The sequence below is a fragment of the Marmota flaviventris genome, chromosome 5 (genome assembly GCF_047511675.1).
Source record: "Marmota flaviventris isolate mMarFla1 chromosome 5, mMarFla1.hap1, whole genome shotgun sequence".
In the NCBI taxonomy this organism is placed as follows: domain Eukaryota; kingdom Metazoa; phylum Chordata; class Mammalia; order Rodentia; family Sciuridae; genus Marmota; species Marmota flaviventris.
In genome coordinates, this window is record NC_092502.1 from 13,292,954 (window position 1) to 13,320,497 (window position 27,544).

The following is a 27,544-nucleotide window of genomic DNA, read 5'->3' on the forward strand; positions in this document are numbered from 1 at the left end:
AGAGCACCTTTTTTTTTTTTTTTCTGGGAGTCAGTTTCCCCTTTGTAACAAGGAGCTGGGCTGGAGAGCCCCTTCAGGAAACATGCAACAATGGCAAAAAACCTGCAGGTGCTTTAACTTCCCAGATCTGGACCCATCTAAAAAAGGGAATATAAAATTAATAACTATGATACGTGGTTCAAAGGCTGCTGAATGGCACAGTAAGTAATTTACCAAAAGTGGTCAGCCAAGTGCCTTAGCCATGGTAAGCATGCCATAAATATTAACATTGTTACTGCCATTATTTCAATCCCAACACTCAAGGTCTCTATTAAGCCAGTGGATTTCTTTGGGAATAACTTTAACTCACGAACGTACGCAAGGGCATGGAGCCCTGAATTTAGCGATTTCCAGGGCCCGGGGGCCAGCTTTCCTGGCCAAAGGGGAAGCCTGCGACGGGCAGAACTGCCACCGCGGTGGCCGCAGACTTCCCTTTCCGTACTGTGCTCGCAGCAGCTGCCCAGAGAGGTCGGAGCCCGGGCTTTCCCGCCGGCCCACCTCGAGTCCCATTGGCGGCCTCCTAGCTGGCGTGACCAAGGCTCCGCCCACTTCTGGCTGGGACCACTCTGAGGCGATCTCCGGAAGCGGCGGGGGCCGGGGAGAAGAGGCCGCGATGCATCCTGGGCTTTGTAGTCCGTCCGCGCCGCTGAGGCTGGGAAGCGGTGCCTCTCGACGCGGAGAACTACAACTCCCAGCAGCCCCATGAACACTGGGGCAAAAGGGGGGCTAGCGTCACGTGGATGCTCTGCCTGGGCGGGCTATTTCTCAGTGCAGCGGCGGCGGCTCGGGGGACCGGGGCCTTTTGTTCGGAGCGGCTGAGGGGGGCCCCGGAGCGGCGAGGCCGGTGGCCTTCCCCAGCGCGCTCGGTCCCGGTCGCCCCTCGCGGGGGTGGGGGGCCGCCTCCTGGGCCGGGCGTCGCCCCTGGCGCCGCTGCCCCGCCCTAGGCCCTCCCCGCCCGGCCTGAGGGGAGGAACCGGCCGGGCCTCGCGGCGCGGCCCTGCCAGCTCCGAAGTCGCCGCCGCTCTTCCCCGTGCTCCGGACCCGAGGCTTCCCCTCGCCCCTCAGGCCGACGCCATGAAGATCAAGGATGCCAAGAAACCCTGTAAGAACAGCTCTGGGGCCCGCCGGGTGGGGAGGGTGCCCCTGGGCCGCATCTGGAAGCCTCTCGACGGAGCGGCCTGCTTGCGAGCCCGGCGCTGCGAGCCCGCGCCCAGGCGGGAGCGCGGCGGAGTGACCACTGCAGCCCGGGCTTCGAGGCGGCGGCCCCCCGCTCCCCTGTGCATGCTTGGCGAGCGCCAGCCGGCTCAGCCCTTTCCGCCACTTCCTCCTCGACGTCTGAGAGCGTGCAGGAGGAAGTTTTTGATTCGGGTTTTGTCATACGAACTGCCGTCCCCTGTTGCAGCTTGAAGTCCGGTTGGAACGAGGTGGCCGTGGATATCAGCGAGGAGCAATTACCAACCTCTCCCCCAACCCCCTCTGGCTTCCGGGCTTCTTGTGTCCTTGAAATCCGGGTGGGTTCCTGGGAGTTGTTAACTGTTGCAATTGGATCTTTTAACCATTCGAGCATGTTAGCTGCCAGTGGGCAAATTGTCTCTTGGCTCTTTTTTATTTAGAATACCAACTAGTTAATGTTTGTTTTAGAAAACCTTGGTAAGCAAAAAAGAAGATTAAAAACACACAAATTTCCACCACCTGGAGCAAACCACTATTAATGTTATGGTGAATGACCGCGGGGATTTTTCGTTAATCGTGTATGCATGTACTTTTAAAAAACAATTCTTAACTATGCTGTTAAATAAAAGCCAGTCAGGGCTGGGGTTGTGGCTCAGAGGTAGAGTGCTCGCCTGGCATGTGTGAGGCGCTGGGTTCAATCCTTAGCAACACATAAAAATAAAATAAAGATTAAAAAAAATACAAACTTTGGGATCATTGGTTTATAAAAAAAGCCAATCAACTTTCAATTTCTTTCATTTGTTTTTTATCTTTTTAAAATCCTTTTATTTATATATTTGGCTATTTAATCTCTCAGCCATTATGATTCTCACATTTTCATTCTCCCAGAACAAGTAGGAATGTTGGGATTCATGCTTTTACCTTAGAATTGTATTGCCATTTTGTAATTTTTAGTTTCATGTGATCCTCCCAAATGTTTTAAGAAATATCCATCTGTAAAAAAAAAGGGGGGAGGGTGGACATTACTAATTTTCCTGCCTTCATTGTCCCCAGGGTTCTTGTAAACCTCACAGGACAATCGGTCTGTCAATGCACCCTGAAAATTAATTGTTATTCAAATGAGAGATGATTTGGTCTTAATGTTACAGATGCATGAACTTATTTAGCCTCCAGAGTAACTTTTCCAAGGCTCCTCCAACCAACCTTGTGCTAATGAGGTCCAGAATCCTTGCTGGCTCAAAGTTCAGTGTTCTTTCTCCAGCACCCATAGGGCCATAGTCTGAATATTTGAGACGGTACAATTCTTATCTGATAGCTTTTATGCTAATAAATTTCTTTTTTCATGATGATTTCTGATAATAGCTGAATTCTTGTGTATTGTTCAAGGAGTCTAGTGATTTGAAGGCTCAAATGACAATGTAGAAACACTGGTAGTTTATAGTTGCTGAATTAAACTAAGACATCCAACAGATGCAGTAACTTGGACGGACATCTTCCCTTAACGTACACTTTTTCTCTCTCAGAATTTCCATTTAGTGAAGAGTTATGACATTCATATTCTGAGTTGTCATCTTTGCCTTTGTTATGATAGTGATTTGATTGTGTAGATTTAGGCAAACTAATCAGATATGAATATCATCTCTTTCAAAGTTGTTTCAGAAAAGATTGTAATGATTATTAAAAATTTAAATTTTAGGTTAAGAAATAATACCTATTTTAAAATTAGGTCAATTATTACTACATGATATACCGAGATTGTTAATTTTTAAAAATAGAGATATGATGAAAAACTGATCAGTTAATGTGTTTAAATGTTGAAAATAACATTTGCAGTTTTTATATGGGTAAGAAGGTGCCTACTAAGTTCTTCAGAGTAAAAAGTAGAGCATCTAGTTTTAGGATGTGTGGGAAATAAAATACCTCAAACCCTTAACTGTCCTGAAAATATTTATAACCTAAGAGGTGTTATTCCTATTTTTTAAAAACAAGTGAGTCATTGTTTTTTATCTTTTGAATACTTTTTGTAATAAGATTTACTAACAGTCTGTGGAAGGCATTATTTTTCTTTGTATGCGTTAAGACCTTTTAAAGTGGTTAAACAAATGGCTTCACATATTTTCTTATATCAATCACTTAAGTATTAGAAAACATTACTTTTAGATATGTCACCAGTCTACTACCAGGTTGTAAACCAGATGCATATCTTAACCAGATATTTTTTAAGGAAATTGGTTCATCATTTGGATTGTATAACTAAAAGAGTAGCATTTGAAATTATGCGTTACTTCAATCCCAGAAGAAGGAGAGTCAGTCAGTTGTGTTCTTTTGTACCTTGACTGACATGATTTCTTATTTTAAAAAAAAATTACTTTTTTTTAGTTGATGATGGACCTTTATTTATTTATTTTTATTTATAAGTAGTGCTGAGAATCTAACCCAGTGCCTCACACATGCCAAGCAGGTGGCTCTACCACTGAGCTACAACCCCAGCCCTTGATATGATTTCTTAAGATATAGATTTTTCAATGTTTTACTTGTGTAGCTGGATTAACAAGGTGATAGATAGTAAAAAGGTGATGAATATATTTAAAGGCCATATAGTGTGGGTTTCAAATTGGTGCTCTGCTAACCCAGATGATAAGGGCTTTGAAGTTTTTGTTAAGCACAAAAGAATTGTACAACATATATATGCAGTCTGCTTCTATATAATTTCACTTGTTTGTAAGTTTGGTTAAGAATTGTTATTTCCAGTAGAATAAAATCATTTGGAGTTAATAGGTTCCAATATGGCTATCTTAGAAATAAGTAATTTACTTAAAAAAAATTTACTCAAAGTTTTACTAAGGAATCTTAATACTGAAGGTTTGAGAAATTGGGTGTTTTCTTAGTCTCTCACAAAACGCTGCAGTTTTTATCAGCAGTGATTGTTAAGTGTAAAACATCTTTGGGGTTGTGGCTCAGCAGTAGAGCGCTCCCCTAGCACATGCAAGGCCCTGGGTTCCAGATCTCAGCACCACATAAAAATAAATCAATATATTGTATCCAACTAAAAATAAATATTAAAAAAAAGAGTGAAACATCTTTTATCTTAAGAACTCAAAGTATATCTGAAATTTACCAGATATGTCCATTTTAGATTTTTGTTCCTTAAAACACCCCATAATGATTTGAATATTTTTAGTATTTAGGTTCTCCTTATGTCTAAGTTTAAATTCTGTTTTGATATAGGATCCCTTTGGGCTGGAATCTGCATGGAATCAGTAGTAGTTAAACAGCTCTTCAGTGCCTTTCCCCTACCTCCTTAATAAGATATCAAACTTGACTTGTTAGAAATTTACTGTCTGTTCTTCTGGAGATATCTTCTGTTTAATCATTTGAAAGGGTAATTGGGCATGCAAGTTTTTCCATTTGTGGACATGACCTACCTGGTAAGGAAGATGATAATTCTTGGTAGCACTCTGTACTTGTGGTGGTGGGATATTTTTGTTGTGTGTGAGGATCTAATGGCAGCTCTCTGTTGCGACCAGTTGAGACATAGAATAAAAGCCGTTACTTGTTTTGAAGGCTGAATAACGTTGCTTATTTATATTTATGGACTGTGTTTTGCTTGCTTTGTAAATATATTTTTTTAATATTTTTTAGTTGTTGATGAACTTTATTTTATTCATTTATTTATATGCGGTGTTGAGAATCGAACCCAGTGCCTCACATGTGAAGCAAGCGCTCTACCACTGAGTCACAACCCCAGCCCTGTAGATAGGTATTTTTTTTCACTTGTTTTATCTAAAAAGAAGAAATGTTTAGATTATATGCAGTAATTAGGCTACTTATGCACTGATCACCTTCAAACTGTCCTTTCTGTCTGTTAGCCTGAAGTGGCAAAGCTGTAGATGTACTTCCTTGATTTCTTAGGAAATTGTTATTTTTCTTAGTTCATGGAGCTCTTATTAGTTGGGCCGATGGTTGTACTTAATGCCCTTATGTTTACCTTATTTTCATTATAACTGACAAAGCTTTGAGTTTCATTTCCCTCCCTTAAATCCGCCCCCCCCCACACACACACACACAAAATGGTAAGGTAAGGATTTTCATAATATATTGGAAAGGTGTAGTGATACACATGACTGGAGGCTGAGGCAGGAGAATCACATAAGGTCAGCCTGGAGGTTAGCTGAGAATCTGTCTCAAAATAAAAAGGATTGGAGATGTATCTGAGCAGTAAAGTACTGCTTTAATCTCTGGTTCAATCCCCAATACCACGTACTAAAATCCACTAGAAATACGTACTAAAATCCACTAGAAAATACAGAAGTTGCTAAATGTTGGGTATCGCCCCCCCACGACAAGGGTACATGGGAGACCAGCCTATCATCTCCGAGGCACCAGCTGTCGGAACCGCCCTCTGACAGGGGTAGTGAAGCTCACTAAACCAGCTAGTGTCTCCTGGGCTGAGCAAGAGGGTTAAATGTCTCGACCCAGCCCACCATCCAACCTGGCCCACAATCACATCGGGAGATGCCGTGAAGGTGCAATAATCTCAACTTTATTGTGTAAGGGACAAGGTTATATAGTGATAGGAGGGAGTAAGAAAAGACAGTAGCAAGAATCAATAAGGGGCAGTTACGTCACTATCACTAAGGGGCCTAGGCAGATTTCAGATTAAACCTTTAGGTAGGACTAAGGTCAAAAGCCCATGCGCGGGCTAAAAGCCCGTGAACACCAATCCAGCCAGGTCACATATACGGAAATGCTAACACATGAGTCCGCCTCAGCCAACACCCAATAATGGCCGTGGTCCCAAGGGAGGTAAAAGGTCCCAACAGTTGGGAGTGGATCATGTTTGAGATTTTGTCTTTTGTGTCCTTGTTACCTTCCTCTTGAGACTTTTTTTGGGGAGGTGAGGGGTACTGGAGATTGAACTCCAGGGCACTCAACCACATGGCTTTTTCTTTTTGTATTTTATTTAGAGGCAGGGTCTCACTGAGTTGCTTAGCTCCTTGCTGTTGCTGAGGCTGGCCTTAAGCCCGTGATCCTCCTGCCTTGACCTCCTGAGCCACCTTGCCCAACTATGATTATTTCTCTGGCATAAGGAAACGAATTCCAGAATTTGCTGAGTTGAAAGAATCTATGTAAAAGGTAGCTCTTACCAACTTTTTTTTTTTTTTTAATTGAAGCTAGTGGCAGGGATGAGTTCTGTTTTCAGTCCCTACCTTCCTGATTTTAAAAAAGAAAGTTATCATAAATCTGAACAACAGATTTAACATGCTGTAATAACATAACTTTATTCTTATTTTTAGTCCCCCCCCCCCCCAACACACACACAACACAGTGGAGATCAAACCCAGGGCTTGTGTATGGTAGGCAAGCACTCTACCCCTGAACTACATCCTGGACCCTTTTTTTAAAATTTGGGACCAGGTCATGCTATTTTAATGATAATTGAACCTAAGCAGTGGTTTTCTTTCTCTGTGAAAGAGTAAGCAGATTAACACTTTAAAAACAGACTTTAAAAAACAGGATTGTTGTCAATAGGGAGACAGAGGGAGGGACCAATCACATATACAAATGAGACTTTCTGCTGCCTGTTTCAGAGAGTGTTTTTAATCACCTTCTCTACCACCACAAGAATTATAGAGTGGTCACCATCATGCACTGAAATAACACTCTCCTGAACATTTTCCAGTAGTTCTCTAGAGTCATCTTCTGTACATGTGTCTTTATAACACTTCACTGCATGCATGATGGGGTGGGTAGTCAGTATAAGTCAGAAACCTGGCTACCCATTCATAGCCATAGAAAAGTAGATTATTTCTTGTTCCCTAGTATTTATTAAACTTGAAATATTTGTCTAGACAGTTTCCTTTGAACTTTAGTTCATGGTTTTGTATAAGAATTAAAAGTTCTTCATGGAACTGTTGAGCTGGAGGGTTGCTTTCAGAAACATGCATATTGGGGTATTAATAAACCTGGGGCCTAACGCTTCTGGCTGAGAATAAAAATGGCATGAACTTTGAACCTACTAGGTCTTTGTAGTTGATACCCTCGGTGACATTTTTCTATTTGTATGGTATACAGAATATATCTGACACTTTTGTTTGACATTAGGCACAGAGAAAAAATCCATAATTATTGGTTTTAAATGTGCTTTGAATTTTGAAAAACAGGTATTTGGCTTTATGGTATCTCACCAGGTAGAAAATATCTTATTACAAAATGTTTTTTATGTGGCAATAGTGATTTCCACCCCTCCAGTGAAATTTTATAGAATCAAGTGTCAATCAGAATTCATTTTTTCAGGGTGGGGGGTGTGCCGGGGATTGAACTCAAGGGCTCTTGACCACTGAGCCACACCTCCAGCCTTATTTATTTATTTATTTGTTTGTTTTATTTAGAGACAGGGTCTCACTGAGTTGCTTAGCACCTCGCTAAATTATTGAGGCTGGCTTTGAACTCTCAATCCTCCTGCTTCAACCTCCTGAGCCACTGGGATTATAGGCATGGGCCACTGCGCACGGATAGAATTCATTTTGTTAGGTGATTTCAGAAAGATTCTGTTATTTTACCCAGTGCTTATTGGAAAGTGTCCTTATTACATCTATTTTCAACAGATTTGGGTCAATTCTGAAGGAATCTTCTCTGATTTATTGTATCAGTGTATCCGCTCTTGTTTCCTTTTGAGTGTGTTTCACAGCAAATTGATGTAGATTTCCCCTTCTGTTAGTATTACTGTTTCCCACTACTGGTTATTGGAACAAAGGGTAGGGGCTAGGGTCAGGGAAGTGATCTGTAACTTCTTAAGTTAATTTTTTTTCTACCTCTGAGCTACACCTCTACTCTTTTAACATTTTTGAATATTGAGACAGGGTCTCACTCAGTTGCCCAGTTGGGGACATCCAATGTGCAATTCTCCTGTCTTGTCCTCCCAAGTCACTGGTTTTGCCGCAGTCCAGCTGCAGCAAAGTAACTGGGGGGTGACAAACAACTTGTGTACATTGATACAGCAGGAGTGGGAGCCGTTTATTGTAGGACAGGATGGGTGTATATACATTCCACACAGCTTATCTTAATTAACATAAACTAGATACAGCAGTCAACCAATAAGAAATCTCCACACTTAATGGCTCCCTGGCGCCACCTCACAAACCACTCCCCCTCTCAAAATGCCAGGCGCCATCCTGACTTGTTTACAAACTCTAACATGGTTTCATAGATTTGACCACTGCCACAGCACCCAACCTACATGACTTTCTTAAAGTAGAAATTCTAGATTTCATGAATAAACTGAAAACAAAACTTAGTGATACCACCTTTCTTTATACCTGTGGATACATTACTATATGGTTTCTGTAAATGCCTGCTGTTTGTTTCCAGAGTGTGTTATTCATTTAAGATAGATTCCATCGCTAGCAACTTTACAAAATTGAGGAAATTCAGTCAAATTCTTCTGCATATGTTGCTTATCTACACCAGTCTATATAGGTGATGTAAAACTGCTTGTTTAGAATTTTGCTCCTCCATGCTTCCCAAGCATGTAAAGTCATTTTATTTTTAAAAAGCCTTTTTTGTGTGTGTGGTGGTGGTAGTGGGGCTCGAACCCAGGGCCTTGTGCATTCAAGGCAAGCACTCTACCAACTGAGCTATATCCCCAGACAAAAAGACTTTCGTTTTTTGATTGTTTTTAATGTAGCTCTCAATTTTCAGTTTGGATTTCAAACAAAAAAAAACAAAAACAAGCTTTTTCTCCAGAAGATAATGGGAATTATTTCTCACATTCAAAATCACTAATTTATTTGTTTTAATTAATTATACATGATAGTGTAATGCATTTGTGTACTTCGATATACATAGATGGGATATAATTTCTCATTTTTCTGAATGTACATGTTGTAGAATCACATTGGTTATGCAGTCACATATATACATAAAATAATAATGTCTATTTTGTTATACTATCCTTCCTATCCCTACATGCAAAAACATTAAAAAGATAGTGCACCATGATCAAGGGAAGGGTTTTCATCCCAGGGATGCAGGTTGGTTCAACATACAGAAATCAATAAGTGTAATCCATCATATTAATAGACTTAAAAACAAGAATCATGATTATCTCAATAGATGCAGAAAAAGCATTTGAAAAAAGACAGTACACCTTCATGTTCAAAACTCTAGAAAACTTGAGATAGTAGCAACATACCTCAACATTGTAAAAGCTCTCTATTCTAAACCCAAGGATAGCATCATTCTAAATGGAGAAAAATTCAAACCGTTTCCTCTAAAAACTGGAACAAGACAAGGATGTTCTCTTTCACCACTTCTATTCAACACCATTCTTGAAACTCTAGCCAAAGCAATTAGACTAATTTTAATAAATGTATAAATTTTGGAATACAGAAATGTGTAAAATCCTCTAGTTAATAATTTTTCCTGTTTTCTAATGTTACACATGTATCAAGCAAGTAAAATGTATTTTTATTTTTTTTAAGAGAGGAAGAGAAGAGAGAATTTTTTAAATATTTTTCAGTTTTTGATGGACACAACATCTTTTATTTTTATGTGGTGCTGAGGATCGATCCCAGCACCCCCGCACCTGCCAGGCGAACGCGTTACCGCTTGAGCCACATCCCCAGCCCAGTAAAATGTATTTTAGAAACAATAGAATTTTAGAATTTTCTTTGACGATTTTCACATAAAAACTGTTTAATATTTTGTTGTCAAGCATTTTGTGATCCATGTATCTTAGTTATTACATTATTTTTGATTCTCTATCATAGTGGTTGAGATACTAAGAGAAAGCAGAAATAGACTTTTCTAGGGTGAAATCCTGTCATTTTTTTTCATTACAATGTCTCTGTCACTTTATAAGTTTGACGACTTTAAGCAAGATTGTGATGTGTATCATCCGTGATGTGAACACACTAGAACAACTTTATAATAGGGATGTTGAAGGTTGAATGAGCCCATACATACGTTAGCATATTTATGACATATAATGAATACTCAGTAAAGTCAACTCTAGTTTTTTATGGAAACTTAAAACAGTTGTGCTTTAAACAAAATATTACCTTGTACCTATATAAGGATCATGACTGATAAATGTGAGAAAATCACATTATAGAACTGAATGTCATAGCATGAGGGATGAGGTGACCAAAACCAGTGATTCTCAAATGTTGTGTAGATCCAGCTAAAGCAGAGTCATTTATGAATTAATACCTAGGTAGGTTTTGTTCTACTAGATGTAAGATAACTTGGCCTCTCTTTCCAGCAACATCTTAAGTACCTCTTGTCTTTGCTACCCCCTGCCACTAAATAAGCTTTCTAATTTGTAGCCAGACGGTACTACTTTCCTGCTGAGAATTCATGTACAGTGCCCTGAATTGTCCAGATTCAAGTTCAAGCTCCTTTGCCTAACCTGAGATGCCCTTTGTGATTGGGCCTTGTCTGTTGAACTTCAGTGTTCCTGATTACCTAACCATAAGGATATTTGTGTGTGTGTGTGTGTGTGTTTTGCTGGGGATTGAACCCAGGGCCCTATGCATGCGAAACAAGCACTGTACCAACTGAGCTGTATCCCCAACCCTGATTACCTAACCATATTGAATTATTCCTATTTGCCTTTGGATAGACTGTTGTTATTGTTTTCATTCCTTTACATTTAAATAGAGGCATAGAATTTAGAATTCCTTCTGTTGGCCAGTACTGTATATGTAACTTTATTTTGACTCTCTTGTGTGTTTGTATTTATATTCCTCTGCTAGATTAAACTCTCCTGGAGGGCAGAAAATTTTTCTTACTCATTTTACTTTTTTATTACCAGAGGTAGTGTAGCTACTTAATAATTATTTACTGAAGGGAATTAAGGAAAGTAATATTCAGAGATGTTAATAAATGGCTTTTCAGTGTTATATAGCCCAGTTAGTGAGAGCTCAGTTCCAGACCTGAATGATACTGTCTTAATGTACTTGTCCCTGAGTAGACTTGCCTTCAGCATTATTAACCACATGTACCAGGGAAATTTAGTAACGCTCAACAAGCAAAGAAAAAGGTTTCTTTTTAAGAGAGCATATTTCCCATGAGTTACTTGACATGCTTATGGACCAATTTTATTATACTAAAGTCTTTTAGAAACAGAAAGCTGTTCCAGCCTGAGGTGAGATGACCTATTTATTGAAACAAAATTAGTTCAGATTCTTCCTGTTTCCTGTGGCATGTGGTGAGTATTTAATAAATGAAAAGGAGTGCCTATCAGAGCAGGAATGAAAAGGCCCTGGGCCATCTCTAAGTATAAGATTTTAGAAAATGTACAAATAAAACTGAAGTTGAAAAGTGAGTTATATGTGGTAGCATCATTTTTGACTGAATGCATGATTCAGGATAAATGAATTTTGTGACTGATTACTCTTTCCTAATTTGCATTTTTTGGTATCAAGGTATATATTTATTTTTATTATTTTTTTAATTCACAGCTTTCCCATGGTTTGGAATGGACATTGGGGGAACTCTAGTAAAGCTCTCATATTTTGAACCTATTGATATCACAGCAGAGGAAGAACAAGAGGAAGTTGAGAGCTTAAAAAGTATTCGGAAATATTTGACTTCTAATGTAGCATATGGATCCACTGGCATTCGGGATGTACACCTTGAACTGAAGAATTTAACACTTTTTGGCCGAAGAGGGAACTTGCACTTTATCAGATTTCCAACCCATGACCTGCCTACTTTTATCCAAATGGGAAGAGACAAAAACTTCTCAACATTACAAACGGTGCTATGTGCTACAGGAGGTGGTGCTTACAAGTTTGAAGAAGATTTTCGCACAGTAAGTATCTATTACTCAAGAATATGATATTCTAGACCATACAGACAAGTAAATTCTAAGTAAAAGTTCCATACATTGTAGTACTTTCTTTCCTAACCTTAAATGAATTTCAAAGACAAACTCAAACTATAATATAAAGACAGAAAATTATGGTGTTTTCATATCAGTACGAGATTAGGTGATATGATCGTACCAGGGGACAAATGAAGTAGTTAGTGCTTGCATCTATATGTAGATTCATCATGAACAATACCAAAGATACAAATGCCAAATGGTTATGGTATGTTTATTGGAGAATCAACTCCATAAGTGGCATTGATTTTGGTGACATCATATTCCAATATGCTGAATGACATTAAAATTCCAAACAGCAGAGGCACAGTTGAGCCTAGTGAATATTCCTTACCGTGTGAAGAATTCTTTGGGTTTATACATATTAGGTAGGGAGGTAAGTGGATAAACTCTTTGTGCTTACATAGACCCAGGTAATCATACATAGATTTTCCTACTGCCACCACAAAAAATGTCTGGCAAAACAGTTAAAGAAAGTGCAGCAATGGGATGATGCTTTGTTTTTCTGCAGAACTGTTCTACCATTGCAGTGTCTGGCTAAATATCAGTTTGGTGCCTGCCTTCTCCTCATCTTTTGAAAACTAAAATGCCCCCAGAGGTAATACTGCTCTCAACTGAGAGTCAAAGGATAAAAATCTGAGGAATTTTCACACTAAACTAACAAAAATAAATGAAAATATGGGAGTAATGGTAATGAAATTTTGTAGAGTATGTGAAAATTATACAGTATAGTCAAGTCGGGTATTTTGAATGTTGTTCTTTTTTTTTTTTTTTTCAAATTTTTGTTAATTTTTTTCACAGATTGGAAACCTCCACCTGCACAAACTGGATGAACTTGACTGCCTTGTAAAGGGCTTGTTGTATATAGATTCTGTCAGTTTCAATGGACAAGCAGAGTGCTATTATTTTGCTAATGCCTCAGAACCTGAGCGATGCCAAAAGATGCCTTTTAACCTGGATGATCCCTATCCATTGCTGGTGGTGAACATTGGTTCAGGAGTCAGTATTTTAGCAGTCCACTCCAAAGATAACTATAAACGAGTGACTGGGACAAGGTAGCAACCTTTTTGGTCTTATTAAAGCAGCATTCATATATTCATATTGTTTTAGTGTATGTGTGTGTTGAGGATCAAACCTAGGTTCTTGCACATGCTAATAATAAGCAAATGCACCATCACTGAGCTGTGCCCTTGATTGTGAAATCAGTATATTGATACTAGTTTCACCAGGGAAATTACATGTATTTGGGCAATAGCAAAACAAGATATGACATAAGTTAAAATGTTGGAGATATATATTTTTATAAGGCTCAGTTAAAATTAAAATTTTTTAAATGTTTATATTATTGGTCAGCATCAGTTAGCATCAAAATTTCCATAATGGTGACTGATTATTTTTTTCTTGTAATGATTCCAATAATGTTTTTTCCAGAGTTTAAAAGAAGCGCATTTGCTGGAAGTGACAGTATATTTATATTTTGGTTTTTTTCCAGAGCATTTTTTTCCCTATTTTCAGTTTTCTGTAGATACAATGTTAAGTCTAAACCTTGCTATGTGCTAAATAGATTTGCATTTAAACTACAGCATTGGGTAACCTTGTAAGTATTTTTATAGGATGAATTTAATGTGAGCTTCTTAAGGAATAAAATTAATGTTCCCAAATAGTCTTCAAAAGCTTCTGTAATACCTGAAATGTGAATGTGAAGAGATTTAAAAATTTTTCCTTATGATTCTCTTATATATTTTGTCAACTTTTAAAGAAAGGTGGAAACTCCCATTTATTCAATCAGAGAAGAAAGATTTGGAGGTATTTTAGATTGGTTTGTGGAAAAAGCTCATGTTTTAAAAGTGATAACTCCTGTTTGATTGATAACTTAAATGTAATTAGTACTTTGTTTGTTTGTTTGTTTTTGTACTTGGGATTGATCTCAAGGCCACTTGACCACTGAGCCACATCCCCAACCCTTTTTTGTATATTTAGAGACAGGGTCTCACTGAGTTGCTTAGTGCCTCACCATTGCTGAGGCTGGCTATGAACTTTCGGTCCTCCTCCCAAGCCACTGGGATTACAGGCATGCACCACTGCGCCCAGCTAGTACTTTATTTTTTATGGTGGTTGAGATTCAGCTCCAATGAAACTCTGCCAAAGTATCACAAGTATTTCCTATTTTGGGGGTTACTCTGAAAGATAGAAATTCAATGTTTTAACTAACTTCAGTAGGATTCGGGTAGAACTTGCTAGAAATTTAGGTGAAATTCAGGAGCAAAGATTTTAAGTTTAGAGAATAGGTATGACTTAATTTTGTGAGCATTTCCAAAAAATAGTAGTACCAAGTAAATTTCTGTCATTAACATAATGACAAGCTAGACATAAATTTCCTCATGGTATTTGTGTTGGGGTCATGTTAGATGTTAATATGTCTCACAGCATACTGTATATATTCTTTTTTTTTTTTCATTGTAGATGGACAAATATCTTTATTTTGTTTATTTTTATGTGGTGCTAAGGATTGAACCCAGGGCCCTGTACATTCTAATCAAGCACTCTACCACTGAGCCACAACCCCAGCCCCTGTATATATTCTTAAGTAGCCAGATATCCTAGAAATCTTTCTGTATTGTGTCAGAGTCTTATTTTATACATGTGTAGGCTTTATCTGTAAGATAAATTTCCAAAAATAGGATTGGAAATGCTTTTTTGCAATATGGAGTATATCCTCTGAATGAGAAGGACTGTTTTTCACCCTCACCAGCAATAGATCAAAGTGCCTTTGTATTGATTTCAACCCTATCTGGTAAGTAAATTTGCCTTCCACAAAATCATTTCTTGGAAACAATTTAAAACCAGTTTTTCTCTTTTAATTCATATAGTACTTTTTTTTTTTTTTTACCATTTATCTTTCAGTGCACACACAAAAATATATTTTTGGCAACTACAAAGTATTGAATGGCAAGAGATTTTTCCCTCTTTGGTTTGTTTTTTGATTTGACAAGTTTGATTTATCAGTTTTTCTTGCTTTTATTCATTATGTTGATATTTCAGTACTTCAGTAAATGAATACTGTACTCTTTCACTTTGGAGAAAGAAACAGTATATAAATGCAACTTAGCAAATTTTCTTTATTCTCTCTAGCCTTGGAGGGGGTACCTTTCTGGGTTTATGCAGTTTATTGACTGGCTGTGAAAGTTTTGAAGAGGCCCTTGAAATGGCATCCAAAGGCGACAGCACCCAAGCTGACAAACTGGTCCGTGATATTTATGGAGGAGATTATGAAAGATTTGGTCTACCAGGTTGGACTGTCGCGTCTAGGTAAATTTAATGCTTATGTTCTTCAAGTTGCTTATTTAGCTTTTGGAAAGCAGTAGTTTAAGGGAGTTGTAAGGGTGCTTTTTCTTACCTTGTTTAGGTTCCAAACTTTGAACATTGATGTAGTTTAAGAATTAAACGTACATTAAGAACTTTACCCTGAGTGCACCTAGTAAGAAATCACTTGTGTTTATTCTGAAGAATCCTTCCAGTATTGCTCTGTGCAAATACAAATATATATCCTCATCATCCTTTTCTTATTCAAAAGGTTGCACTATTATGGCTTGCTGCATAAACTCTAAAGTAGCCAGAGGTCCTAGAAAACTCCCCATATCATATTGTCATGTTGTATACATGTAGGCTTATCTGTAAGATAAGTTCCTAAAAGTAGGAATGCAGATGCTTTTTTGCAGTCTGCAGAGTGCCCTCCACAGAAGCAGTACTGTTTCACTCTGACCCACAAGAGATCATAGTGCCTATTCATTTTCCTTGTAGATTCCTCAGTAGTCTGTTGTCAAACTTCTGAATTTTTGCTAATCTAGTAAGAGAATTGGCACCTTAGAAAAATTTTTACTTTGCATTTCTCTTAGAGTAAGTGAGGTTAAGAATCTTACATGTTCTTTTCTGTGATTGTTCTTGTTCTGTTTTTCTGTTGGATTGTTACACAGTTGAATTTATCAGTCTTTTCTTTCATGGCTTCTGGATATTGATTCATAGTAAGTAAGTCTTCCACATTCCAAATATATAAAGGAATAAACCCTTGTTTTCTTCTGGTACCTTAGTGGTATTATTTTTATATTTTGATTTTTTAATTAATATAAATTTTTACTTATAATTTATAGTTTTACATGCAGTACAGATCCATTTTGCTTTTTTTAGAAGGCCCTGACACCTAATAGTCCTTCTATTTATTCTGTTAATGTCAGAATATCATATACTGGCTTTTTTTCCCCATTAAACCAGCACTATACTCTTAGATTCATAGAAACATAAAAATGGCTTTAATATCCAGAATGGCTGGTCGTCCGCATTCCTTATTTAATTTTCCATATGAACTTTATAATCATTCTCTTTAGAAAAAAAATAAGAAAGCTTATTTTTTTATTTTTCTGGAATTTCATTACAGCTTATATATTATTAAGTTTGGGAAAAGTCTTATTTATGTATATAAGTTGCATTTTAAATTTATTCCTAAATAATTTTTGTTTTCTCATCTGCCATTCTCATTTCTCATTATATTTTTTAACTGGTTATTGCTTATACACTCCAAGTTTTTTGTCAGGGCATCCAGTGCCCTTTAGTGGTAGTCCTTAGTGGCTTCTATTACCTTGCACAAGTGCCCGTCACTTTTGATTTCATAGATGTTTTTCAGATCTCATTTCTGTGTGCCTGTAACCTTTAATTGCCTCTGCCTAGGATTTTCCTTCTCCTTTTTTTCTGGTTAATTTACTGTTCCTTTTACAATGGAAAATCTTCCCTCATGCCTTCTCAACTCTTTCTTCTTACCACAGTGATATAGGATCTTTTTTCCTTTGTGTTCCCAAGGTAGCCTGTGGTTTGGTTTTGCATATTTGTATTTTTCCTATTAAAGTTAGTGCTTCTGTTGCTCTCTTGTCCTCTGTCTAGGCCTGCATTGTCCATAAGATAACCTCTAACTTCACGTATATCAAACCTTGGAGTGCGGTTAGTGAGTGCCTCATGGTGAAATGACTATATATTTGGGTATATTGACTTAAATAAAATATACCATCAAGATTAATTTCACCTGTTTGTTTTTACCTTTTTAAATATCGCTAATAGAAAATATGAAGTTACATATGGCTCGTATTTTATTTTATTGGATGTTGCTTGCACTAGAACCAGACTACTTCCTTTGTGTCCCTAGCACAATGCTTGGTATGTCATAAATGCTTATTGTGATTAAATGAAATGGAATTTGACATTAAAGCTGAGATATTTTTGAAAACACTTTGAATTTTTAAAAGTAAGTCAGAATGTACTTTTCCTATTTTTTATTGGCTTCCTAAAACAATAGCCATTTAATTTCACTGTTACGCATTAAGTTTAAATGCAAATGATTTGGTAATCTTTGCTTCTTTGTAACAACTGTGTTTTTGTTTGTTTTTTCTTTTTTTAGACTTAATTTTAACCTTAAAAGATACTACTTTGGTTTGTTTGGGTGGGTGGGTGTTTGTTTGGGTTTTTTTGTGGAGTTGGGGATTTGGGGGTTAGGAGCATACTGGGGGTTGGATTTAGGGCCTCACACAGGCTATGCTAGTAGTATAGTATTTACTACTGAGCTACACCCCTAACCTCCTTATGTAGATTTTTGTTAGTTTTTATCTTATCCCATCCCCTGTTAGTTTTTATCTTATCTCTATGTATTTTTACTCATTAGGTTCTAATGTTACAAAATTATGGAGATTATAGATACATATACTAATGTTGCTTGTTGGCAGTGGATTTAACCTTGTTTTTCATTTCTCTGCAGTTTTGGAAATATGATTTATAAGGAGAAGCGAGAATCTGTTAGTAAAGAAGATCTGGCAAGAGCTACTTTAGTTACTATCACCAATAATATTGGCTCTGTGGCACGAATGTGTGCTGTTAATGAGGTAAAAAAGAAGAAATTTTAAGTTTATGAAAAACATAAATTTGAGTTTTTTGTGCATCTAACAGATCTTCCTTTGTTTTCCTTCACAAGGCCTCTAGAATTGAGATATGTATTAAATCCCTAAACTCTAAATTAAATAATGTTATTTGCCCGATTGTTTTATTAACTTGAAAGACAGTTGACAGATAATTCAAATTGAAGTAGAACAAGTAAACAAATTACGTTTTATATTTACCCAAAAACCTTTTCAGAAATATACAGCCTAAATCTCCTGAGGATGAAAAAAAAATCTAATAATCCTTGGACCTTTTGAGGTAGCTAATTATTGATAGCATTTTTCTGCTGTTAACGTAGCATTCACCTAGAGAAGTCCTTGGATGCGTTCTTGCTGCCCTCGGCTTCTTTACAGTGCTGCCTTGTTGCATATGGATCAAGCAGCATTGTACAGGGCTATGAAGGCACCAAGACTTGTTCTTCATGTGGGAATGAGTGATGTGAACTGCTCGCTCTGTGATGAGGATATGCTGATAGGCCAGCCACATGGCTGGGGTGTTTTTATTTGGAAGAGAATAAGTGTAATTCCACCATCATACAACATATATTTGCCCATTTAAGTTTTACAAATGTCAGGTACTTCAAATGGATTGGAAACTTCTTCTTGAAGGAACCCTTCATTTGTTCATTCACCTATTTATTAATTGATTAAATACTTATAAAATACCATGTGCCAGGCATTGTTCTAGGCACTCGGAATTTGCTATATTTGTGAAGCAAACAAAGATGACTGACTTTGGAACTTACATTTAGTGACATATTCAGTAAATTGTTTAGTGTGTATTGAGTGATAAATGCTATTTTTTAAAAAAAAGAGGATAAGAATTCAGTAGGGCAGAGAGTGGCTAAGGACAAGTTGCTGAGTAATTGAGTGAAGGATTTCTAGAAAGTGTAATCATTATATAAAGTTTTTTAAGAACAAAAAAAAAAAATCTTTTTTGACCCTAAGGCAAATTTAGCCGTGCATACTGATATTTGGGGGAGAGAGGCTCTAGCAGAGAAAACAAGTGTGTAAACTCTCTGAATAATTTAAATCCAGACTCTTGGTCAGGTGCAGTGGTGCATGCTTGTACTCTCAGCAGCAAAGGAGACTGAGGCAGAAGGATCACAATTTGAGGCCAGCCTTATCAACTTGCAAGACTGTCTTTAAAAGGTGTGGGAATGTGGCTCAGTGGTAGATAACCCCCTGAGTTAAACCCCAGTGCCATCAGGGGGAAAAAAAAGTTCAGACTCTTACTTTAAATGTCCTAATTACAGTGTAGTGCGTGGTTAATGAGATTTGGGGAATATTTCACTTTGAGGGCTGACAATAGTCTGGGACCTTTATGAGTAGGAACATTCTGGACATTCCAATACAAGTTTCCTCAATAGCGGCACCTAAAAAAACTAAATTAACGATTATGGAATCTTAACAGAATGAGTTGATGGGTCAGTCTGGGAACAGAGAATGGGATTGATGGTGTGCATGTTGCACATGCTTTGCAGCATACTGGCCATGTTTGCAGTTGACCTTAAATACTTTTAAAAATACTGTCCCTTTGGGCTGCATCATAACTAAACAGATCACAGGCTTGGCACACTCCAGGGCCTGGGTTCAATACCCAGCACCAGTTAAAAAACAAGCCACTTTTCCTTCATTTGATTCAGTTTATCTCATTAGTAAGAGATCTCCAGATTACTTGTATTGAATTATTTGTTGGCCACTTTTAGTAATAGGTCGTCATTTTTTGTTGTTGTTGTTTTGAGTAGACTTAGAGCAGCTTTTCAGTAAAACTCAGTGTGGAAAATACAGAGCTCCCACACTTACCCCCTTCTACATCTCCCCCACTATCAGCATCCCCCAACAGAGTGGTGCGTTTGCTTGTAGTCCATGAATTTGCATTAACATTTCATCATCACTTGAGTCCATTCTTTACATTAGGTGTTGTACATTCTTTGGGTTTTGACAAATTTATAATGACCTGTCCAACACTAACTGAATATTGAGGATTATAGAGCTTTATGCAGGAATATACTGGGTATTAATTCAAGGTAGTTTTCTTAGAGTTTTAAAATAACAATTTTGTAAACCCTTTGTGTTATAAAATCTATTTAATAATTCTTTTACAAGTCACTATGTTTGTTGTTTTCTTTTAGAAAATAAACAGAGTTGTCTTTGTTGGAAACTTTTTACGTGTCAATACTCTGTCCATGAAACTTTTGGCATATGCACTGGATTATTGGTCTAAAGGTCAATTGAAAGCATTGTTTCTAGAACATGAGGTATGGCAAAATGTTTTGTGCTTTCATAGTGTGCTTTGAGGTGTAAATTTGATATGTTGCTTTTTACCTTGCTATTTATAATTGTTACTGCAGTAGAAGACTGACTCCTTTACTTCAGTTTTAACTGAGGGATGGGAGTCCTGCTTGTAGAATTCGTGGGTGTTTTGTTTTGTTAAATTGTTTGTTTCTTGATCCCCCATTAACAAATGTTAGGTGTGTGTAATACAAAAATAAACAGTTTCCAGGCTAGGATATAGCTTAATGGAGAGCACTTTCCTAGCATGCAAGAGGCCCTGGGTTTGATCCCCAACACTGTAATCTGAGCAGTTAGCAGTCCACATCATATTTTGAGTTCAGTGAACTTCTATCTTTTTATAGTAATCAAAGACAAATATTGTATTATTATAAATTAACAATATAGGTTCAAAGTATTATGTGCTTATAAGCATCCATGTCTCATCAGTGCTCTCACTGTACAGGTCAGAATGATATGATACACTCTTGTGCAATTCCATGTGTCGTGTCAGGTCCACGGGAACTTTGTTCATTGAGTAGAAAGGGCGCAGAATTGCTTTATGGTGTTAGAAACTTGAATGTCTAAAAGCCACACTTATTTCAGAAGTGTGTGTGTGTATGTATATGAAAATGCACTCTAAGAAGCTTGTATAACAATATGGCAATTGGAAATGCAGTTTATGGAACAGATATATGATACATAAATATGGTTTTTAGTAAGTGGTTAGCATTGTATGGTAATTTTAAAGCTGCACTGTGTGTTTAAACAGTTTTTTTTAAAAATCATACAGGGATACTTTGGAGCAGTTGGTGCACTTCTTGGGCTGCCAAACTTCAGCTGAAACATCAGAAATTTCTCTGCTAATGAATGTCATCCAAGAGGAACTAAAACCAGAGGCATTGTAATTGCATTATTTGTCCTTGGGAACCAAAGGATAAAAGAGTTTCACTATTCCTGTTAATTTTTAAAATGTCAGAATGGAAAGCTCATGAATGCCATATTAAAAGAGAGAGCTCTGTAACATGAAGTATTGTCGAAGTGTTTTCCCTTCTGTATATAGCCAGTGTTCTTTAAATGCAATATAGCCTGATTATTGAGCTTCCTCTCAGAAAGATTTTCTATTTATTTTATGTAGCCAGCATTGTAGTACTATATGCTCCAAGACACGAATCTTAAAGTCTCAGAAATGTTTCACTTATGAAAAATAATTGATTTTGAATATTTGTTTTGAATCCGTTTTATGCATTTTGATTACTAGTGAGCAGACAGTAATATACCCAGTATGAAAATTTATTGTAATGGCAATCAGAGATGATGATTTTATGTAATTTTAGAAATGTTAAGGCAATATTAATTATTGTAGTTTTTCTAACACATCCTCCTCAAAAAAAGCATGTTCTATGTGATCTTTGCCCAGAAGTATAACTTTCCTCAAATGCCATTTATTTAACTAAAATACTATTATTATATGTTACCCTGAATTTCAGAATGAATCTAGGAAAATGCACCTGTCTGGTGACATCACACTTTCTGTATTTTTAATTTAATCAATACGTTGCAATTTTTGTATCTTTAAATTGAAAGTTTACTTATTTTGTAATCTGATGAAGTCCTTTGACTATTCAAATGGGATATGATTTGAGTGAATCAATAGTTCTGTGCTGTTTTTACCACTAAATTATCATGCCCAAAGTTAACACATTGCTTATTCAATATGAACAATGAAAGCTAAAGATTCTATTCTATTACAAACAACAACAGAATCATATTTATTCTAAATGGGTGTTTTCAAATGTTGAGAGTCTGAGGCAGTATTGCAGAATTATAAAATAATCAGTGTTTCTTACATTTGGTAATAAAAGCAATTGTAGTTTAAATTTTTAAAATTATTTTGCCTGGAATTTATTCTCTATTTTGAATTCATTTTTTTTAATGTTATAAAAATTATTAGCTTTTACATTGGCAGTAACATTTTGGTGGCTCAGTAGTTCAGTGATGTTGTTAAAGTCTGTTGCTATCAGTTTGGAAAGTGGAAAGACCTGGGGGGATGGGATGATTCACCTCTGTACATTACCAGCAAATCTGGATATACTTAGAAGACTTTAGATGTTAAATTTCAGAGTGTTACCATGTGTTTTTACAGATCCCAGAGTTGTTCAGTAGACTGTCAAGAGATAATTCATGAGGATATTTTTCCATGTGCTTTTCACATTTTGTACTCAAACATTTAAAATTCAGTTTACCTAAAGACACAAACATATGAATAATAATAGTATTTGTGGGGTGGGCATGGGAAAGATCTTGTTGTAATTTTGACTTTTCAGAGCTTTGAATTCAGATTGCTCAGTAGCCATTCTAAAGATGTTCTGACCACATTTCTTGCTTTAATGTTTCCCTTGGCGTGACTGGCTGTTTCAGCTGAAATGCCATTGAGTTCATTTTAAATGTTTCTAATTTGGGTGTTTGTACAGATAACAATATTCCCAAATGACAGTTACTACATTTTATACCTGTAGGTTTAGTGCAGCCTTTAAGAAAAAATGGGATGGTCATAATGTTTAAGTTAATTTGATCACTGTACTTTGGTTAGTGTAGGACCATGATTCATAACATTTTATCCTTTGAAACTGAAATTACCTGCTAAAATGCATGTGAAGTGAGCTAGCATCTCACCACTATTGATCTTTGGCTTTTTCCATATGTAATATAGAATAACTGGATTGATAAGGGGGAATGCACAAAAGTTGCTGAAGCTGGCCTCAAACTTGTAATCCTACCACTTCAGCCTCCAATCACTGGGATTGTAGGCATTATAACACCATGCCTGACTTAAACCTTATTTTCTAGTGATTTTAAAAGGTAAGAAGCAAATGAAAATAATTTTGTGTTTTTATTTAACAGTATATCCAGTATGTTATTTCAACATGTACTCAATTAAAAATATATTGGGTTTTTTTTTTTAATCTTCAGTGTTCAAAGTCTGTGTGTATTTTACACTTAAGCAAAGCTCAGTTCAGACTGACCACATTCCAAATGTTTAGTAGCCACACATGGGTAGTGGCCACTGTAATGGATGTGCATTTCTAGAACTACCTCTTAAAACTGAATACTATCGTATGTCTTTGTATGTGGGCATTTTAAGAATGTTTGAGGAGGAGAATTTTTTTAAATAGATAGGGATTAAAAATAACTTGTTTGGGCTAGATTGTGTAAGATGAGCTGTTTCTGACCACCCCAGAAATATCTTACATTTGATATCCTGTTATCTCAGTTTAGTATGATTTTCCTAATGGTACTGATAAAGCAAAATTTATGATTAGGTGACTTAATAAACTATTTCATGGTTGACCTGCTACATACAGAAGGTATAACTTTTTGAGTTTAAATTTCATCTTTAAAAATTCTAGATCCAGGTACGGTTGCTTGTGCCTATAATCCCAGTTACTCTGAAAACTGATGGGGAAGATTGTGAGTTAAGGTTAGCCTAGGCAATTCAGCAACTTCCTATCTCGAAAAAACAAAAAGCTGATAACTTTTTCAAATGCAGAGCACACTGTCAGTTTGTTTTGGGCCTTGGTAAAGAATAGCAGATCTAGGTCTAGAAATTTTGTCCTCTACCAGTCCCCCAGAAAGCATTTCCTTTTCTCTAGAAACTAGTTAGAATTAATGGCTTTCAGTTTTATACCTAGACATCTCCAAAGACAAAGTATTAGTAGACTTGCCACAGGTAAATTAGCTTGGCAGTTCTTTGCTCGGCCTTTCTAATTTAAATAGGAAAATAGGTCGGCTCTTGTTTGGGTAAAGTCAGTGACCTTGCCAATGATACACATGATTATTGAAGACCTGTCCAGAGGTTCCAGTTATTTGCTAAAGAGACTAAAAAATCCTGAGTTATAAATTTTTATCTTTGAAAAGTACATATGTAATTGCTGTATTTTAAGTGCCAGTTCCTGGAAGACCAGTCCCATGGGTGGAATGCTGGCAGTTCATGGGAAGCTTTTCCTCTTTTTCCAGTAGTCCATTACTTATAAGGTTGCTTTCTTGGGTGGCCGGATTTCCTAAATGTCCTTTACAACCACTCTGTTAGAAACAAATGTTTTCATATTTAGTGTTATTGATCTTAATTCTGTTGAGCATTTTATGCTTTTTTGGTGTATTGCTTTGGAGACCTTAATGTAGAAAACTTTTAAGCCATTGTAAAACCTGGTAAAGGGATAATGAAAATGAGTGTATATCATTTTGCGTTTAACTATTGTCTTGTGGTGTATGTAAACAAAATATTAGAAATACATTGCCTTTTTGTAATCATACTTTTTGACCTTTTTAACATGATTGCCATGAAATGTCAGTGGTGTCTTATTTCCAGCTAAGTTTGTTTATTCTGGCATGTTTTATTCTGTCACTGAAGAAGTTAGCCAACTTTCTGTCATCAGATAATCTTAGTCTATATTAACTGCCAGTGTTCAATATTTAAGAGAATAATTGTCTTAAATACTCTACTGAGCCTAATAATAATCAGTAAAGAGCCTAAATAATTTTTTTCTTTTAAGTATTTTAATAGCCCATTCAAAATACTGAGGAGGTGAAAAGTGAAAAGCTTTTCTGCTAGGATGATTTCTACTTCTAAAAAGTTCAGCTGTCTTCTTAAAGTGGTCCTGTTGCTTGCAGCATTTGCATTATGTATTTAGTGGATGTGGAATCAAAATTTGTTATGATTGCAAAAAACTGTTCTAGTCACTGGTCTAACCTCTTGCAATTTGTCAAATTAGAGAATTGGGTTGTTGACAATGGGAAATGCCTCATTATCAGGATCCTGAGAAGATACTTGCTTCCTTCATGGCAGTATTGGGGATGACTAAAACAATATTTTCAGATATTTGGTATTATGTTTTTGAGTTAATTTTTAGTGCTTACATAATATTTTTGTAATTGGTACATAATTTTTATTGGTACGTGTTGACAGGTATTAGGTTTGGGATTCTCGCCAAACCAATGAAATGATACTCTCATAATGTTATGTAACTGCCTATAATGGCTAGGTAGATATTACCTTAAAGTATGTGAAGGGTTTATATATGTTAAAGTATGTGTATACACTTCAAAATTATATGGGCATTATTATTCACTATATGAAAAGAAAAACATACCATTAATATTCATAGGACAGAGGATATAGACCCATAGTACACATGCCTGGCATGTATGAGACCCTGGATTCAGTCCCCAGTACTGAATTGGGAGGAGGCTTCCATGCCGTTAAACTCATAGATGTTGAAATATTAGATATAATTGGGAAGATTTGTTTAATGATCCTCTTGAGCTTTTTGTAGTTGGTTGGTGGATTTTGGTTTTGGTTGTTTTCTTTAGTGGGAACAAATGTGGATGAATATGAACCCTTCTGGATTCATCACTTTTGTCCAACACAATTCAGAGCAAAAATTATAAATCAGGTTTGATTGTTGGCAAGTAAGTTGAAATGGATTACAATCTTCTCTATAGCAAATATGTTGAAGACCTAAAATACTTTGTCTGTAGAATTGTCTTGAGAATGACTAGATAAGACATGATTGTGACATTCCTACTTTGCTAGTTTAGAATAAAAGTGGCAGTGAGCTGACACTGGAGTTTCAGGTACTTCCGTTAGTTCTGAATGATATGTTTAGCTAAAAGTTGATTTCTTTTTTCTCATAAGAAGATTTAAGATATCTTGATTTACTTTCTAGCTCCTTTTGTAGTCAAAGGTTATTTTTTCTTACAGATCTTACAGTAGCAACTGTCATTAATTTTGTGTTTAAAAGAAGTAATGAGGAATGTATATTTCAACAAAGTAAGGTTAAAAATAAAATTTTTGAATTGTTTATGCAAATAATTCAATTCTAGGATATTTCCTTTTTTTTTTTTCTTTTTGCTATTTCTAAGCATCTTTCGTATGTTGCAGTACAAAAAGTTCCAGTAGCTTTCAAAGGAAACATTTTAGCTCTTACATGATTTGTAAGGTATATCCAAGAAATGTAAAATAGATTGAGGTTATTTTAGCTTTACATCATGTCAGAATTTCGTCTAGATAGCCTAGCAACTCAGTAGTTACCACAGATATTAAGCCATTTTGAAGTTTGCCACTTTTTTCCTGAGTGGCCCCTTATAGTTTACAACATTTAGAAGGGAAAGCTAACTTTACAGACCTAACATCAATATTCTAATCTCCTTGTTCCAAATATGATTAATGCCATTAGGCTGTAAGTAATATTAAGATGGCTTTATCATTTTTATACATTGTGTGCATTTACTTTTTTTATTTGAACTACAGTGAACTCTGACATTTTAACTGAAGTTGAATGGCATTTGTCTTAATTCTGCTCAGTTAATGACCACATTGTTATCTAGAAGACGTTTTGGGGACTGGAAATGTAGCTCAGTTGTAGAGCACTTGCATAGCATTCAAAAGGACCCAGATTCAATCCCTGGTACCAAAAATTAAAAGCAGATGCTTTTATATTCCAGTTTAGGAAATGTTTAGTTTGGGGATTAATTGTACTTAAGCATACCATTTCAACTTGAGTTGCCTTATTCTGTCTCTTGCATTATTCTTGTCAGATCTAAGCTTTTTCATGTCTAAATTCTTTTAACATTGAATCTGTGATGTAAAAAATGTATGATGTGCTACAAATTTTATGCATAATAAACTAAGTTATAACCTGCTGTAACCTGTAAAACATTTCTTGTAAATTATGTAACTTATTTTTCCATTTATGTACAGTTTCTTATGTAAATTTTAAAAATATTTGTTGTGGCCTGTTCTGTAAACATTCCCATACTCTTCCTTAATGCTTCTTTGCATGAAATATTGAATTTTGCTTATTTATTTGATAATAGCCATTAAACCAACTTAAATGTTTCTCCCTTTTCTGTAGTTTTTCTAATTTTGTTAAATTCTAAATTGTACCTTTTATGTCCTGCTTTCCAAATAAATTCTCTTAAGTTGTTTACTATATGTATCTCTTTATTATTTGTCTTATTATATGTACTCCCATATTTCCTCTGTAATTAAATGTAAGGTGGTGGTTTTCACTGAAATTAACCATATTAGAATGTAAACTGAGAGCAAGGACTTTGTAAAGACTTGTTCACCTCTGTATGTCCAGTACCTGGTGCAGAGAAGCATTCAATAAATAAACACCTATTGAACAAA

The 27,544-nt window shown here is 36.4% G+C and overlaps 1 protein-coding gene and 1 non-coding gene across 3 annotated transcripts; one reads left to right on the plus strand and one right to left on the minus strand.

Annotated features, from left to right (window-relative positions):
* Positions 1 to 836: 836 nt before the first annotated feature.
* Pank3 (pantothenate kinase 3) lies at positions 837 to 27,544 on the plus strand. 2 transcript variants are annotated; one of them, XM_027938683.2, is made up of 7 exons: positions 837 to 1,141; positions 11,679 to 12,031; positions 12,905 to 13,158; positions 15,236 to 15,412; positions 17,901 to 18,024; positions 20,214 to 20,339; positions 21,146 to 27,544. In XM_027938683.2, exons 1-7 carry the CDS (start codon positions 1,114 to 1,116, stop codon positions 21,194 to 21,196), a joined length of 1,113 nt encoding a protein of 370 aa, XP_027794484.1. In that variant the 5' UTR covers positions 837 to 1,113; the 3' UTR covers positions 21,197 to 27,544. The 2 variants fall into 2 exon arrangements, with proteins under 2 accessions (XP_027794484.1, XP_071468099.1); XM_071611998.1 differs by lacking the exon at positions 837 to 1,141 and adding an exon at positions 4,907 to 4,972.
* Positions 8,787 to 8,859, minus strand: Trnas-uga (transfer RNA serine (anticodon UGA)). The gene has a single exon. It is a non-coding gene; the product is annotated as a tRNA-Ser (tRNA).

Coding starts and splice junctions, on each gene's coding strand:
- Pank3 (XM_027938683.2), top strand. CDS start 1,114: ATGAAGATCAAGGATGCCAAGAAACCCT. Junction 18,025..20,213: donor GAATGTGTGCTGTTAATGAG/GTAAAAAAGAAG, acceptor GTTTTCTTTTAG/AAAATAAACAGAGTTGTCTT. Junction 20,340..21,145: donor CATTGTTTCTAGAACATGAG/GTATGGCAAAAT, acceptor AAAATCATACAG/GGATACTTTGGAGCAGTTGG.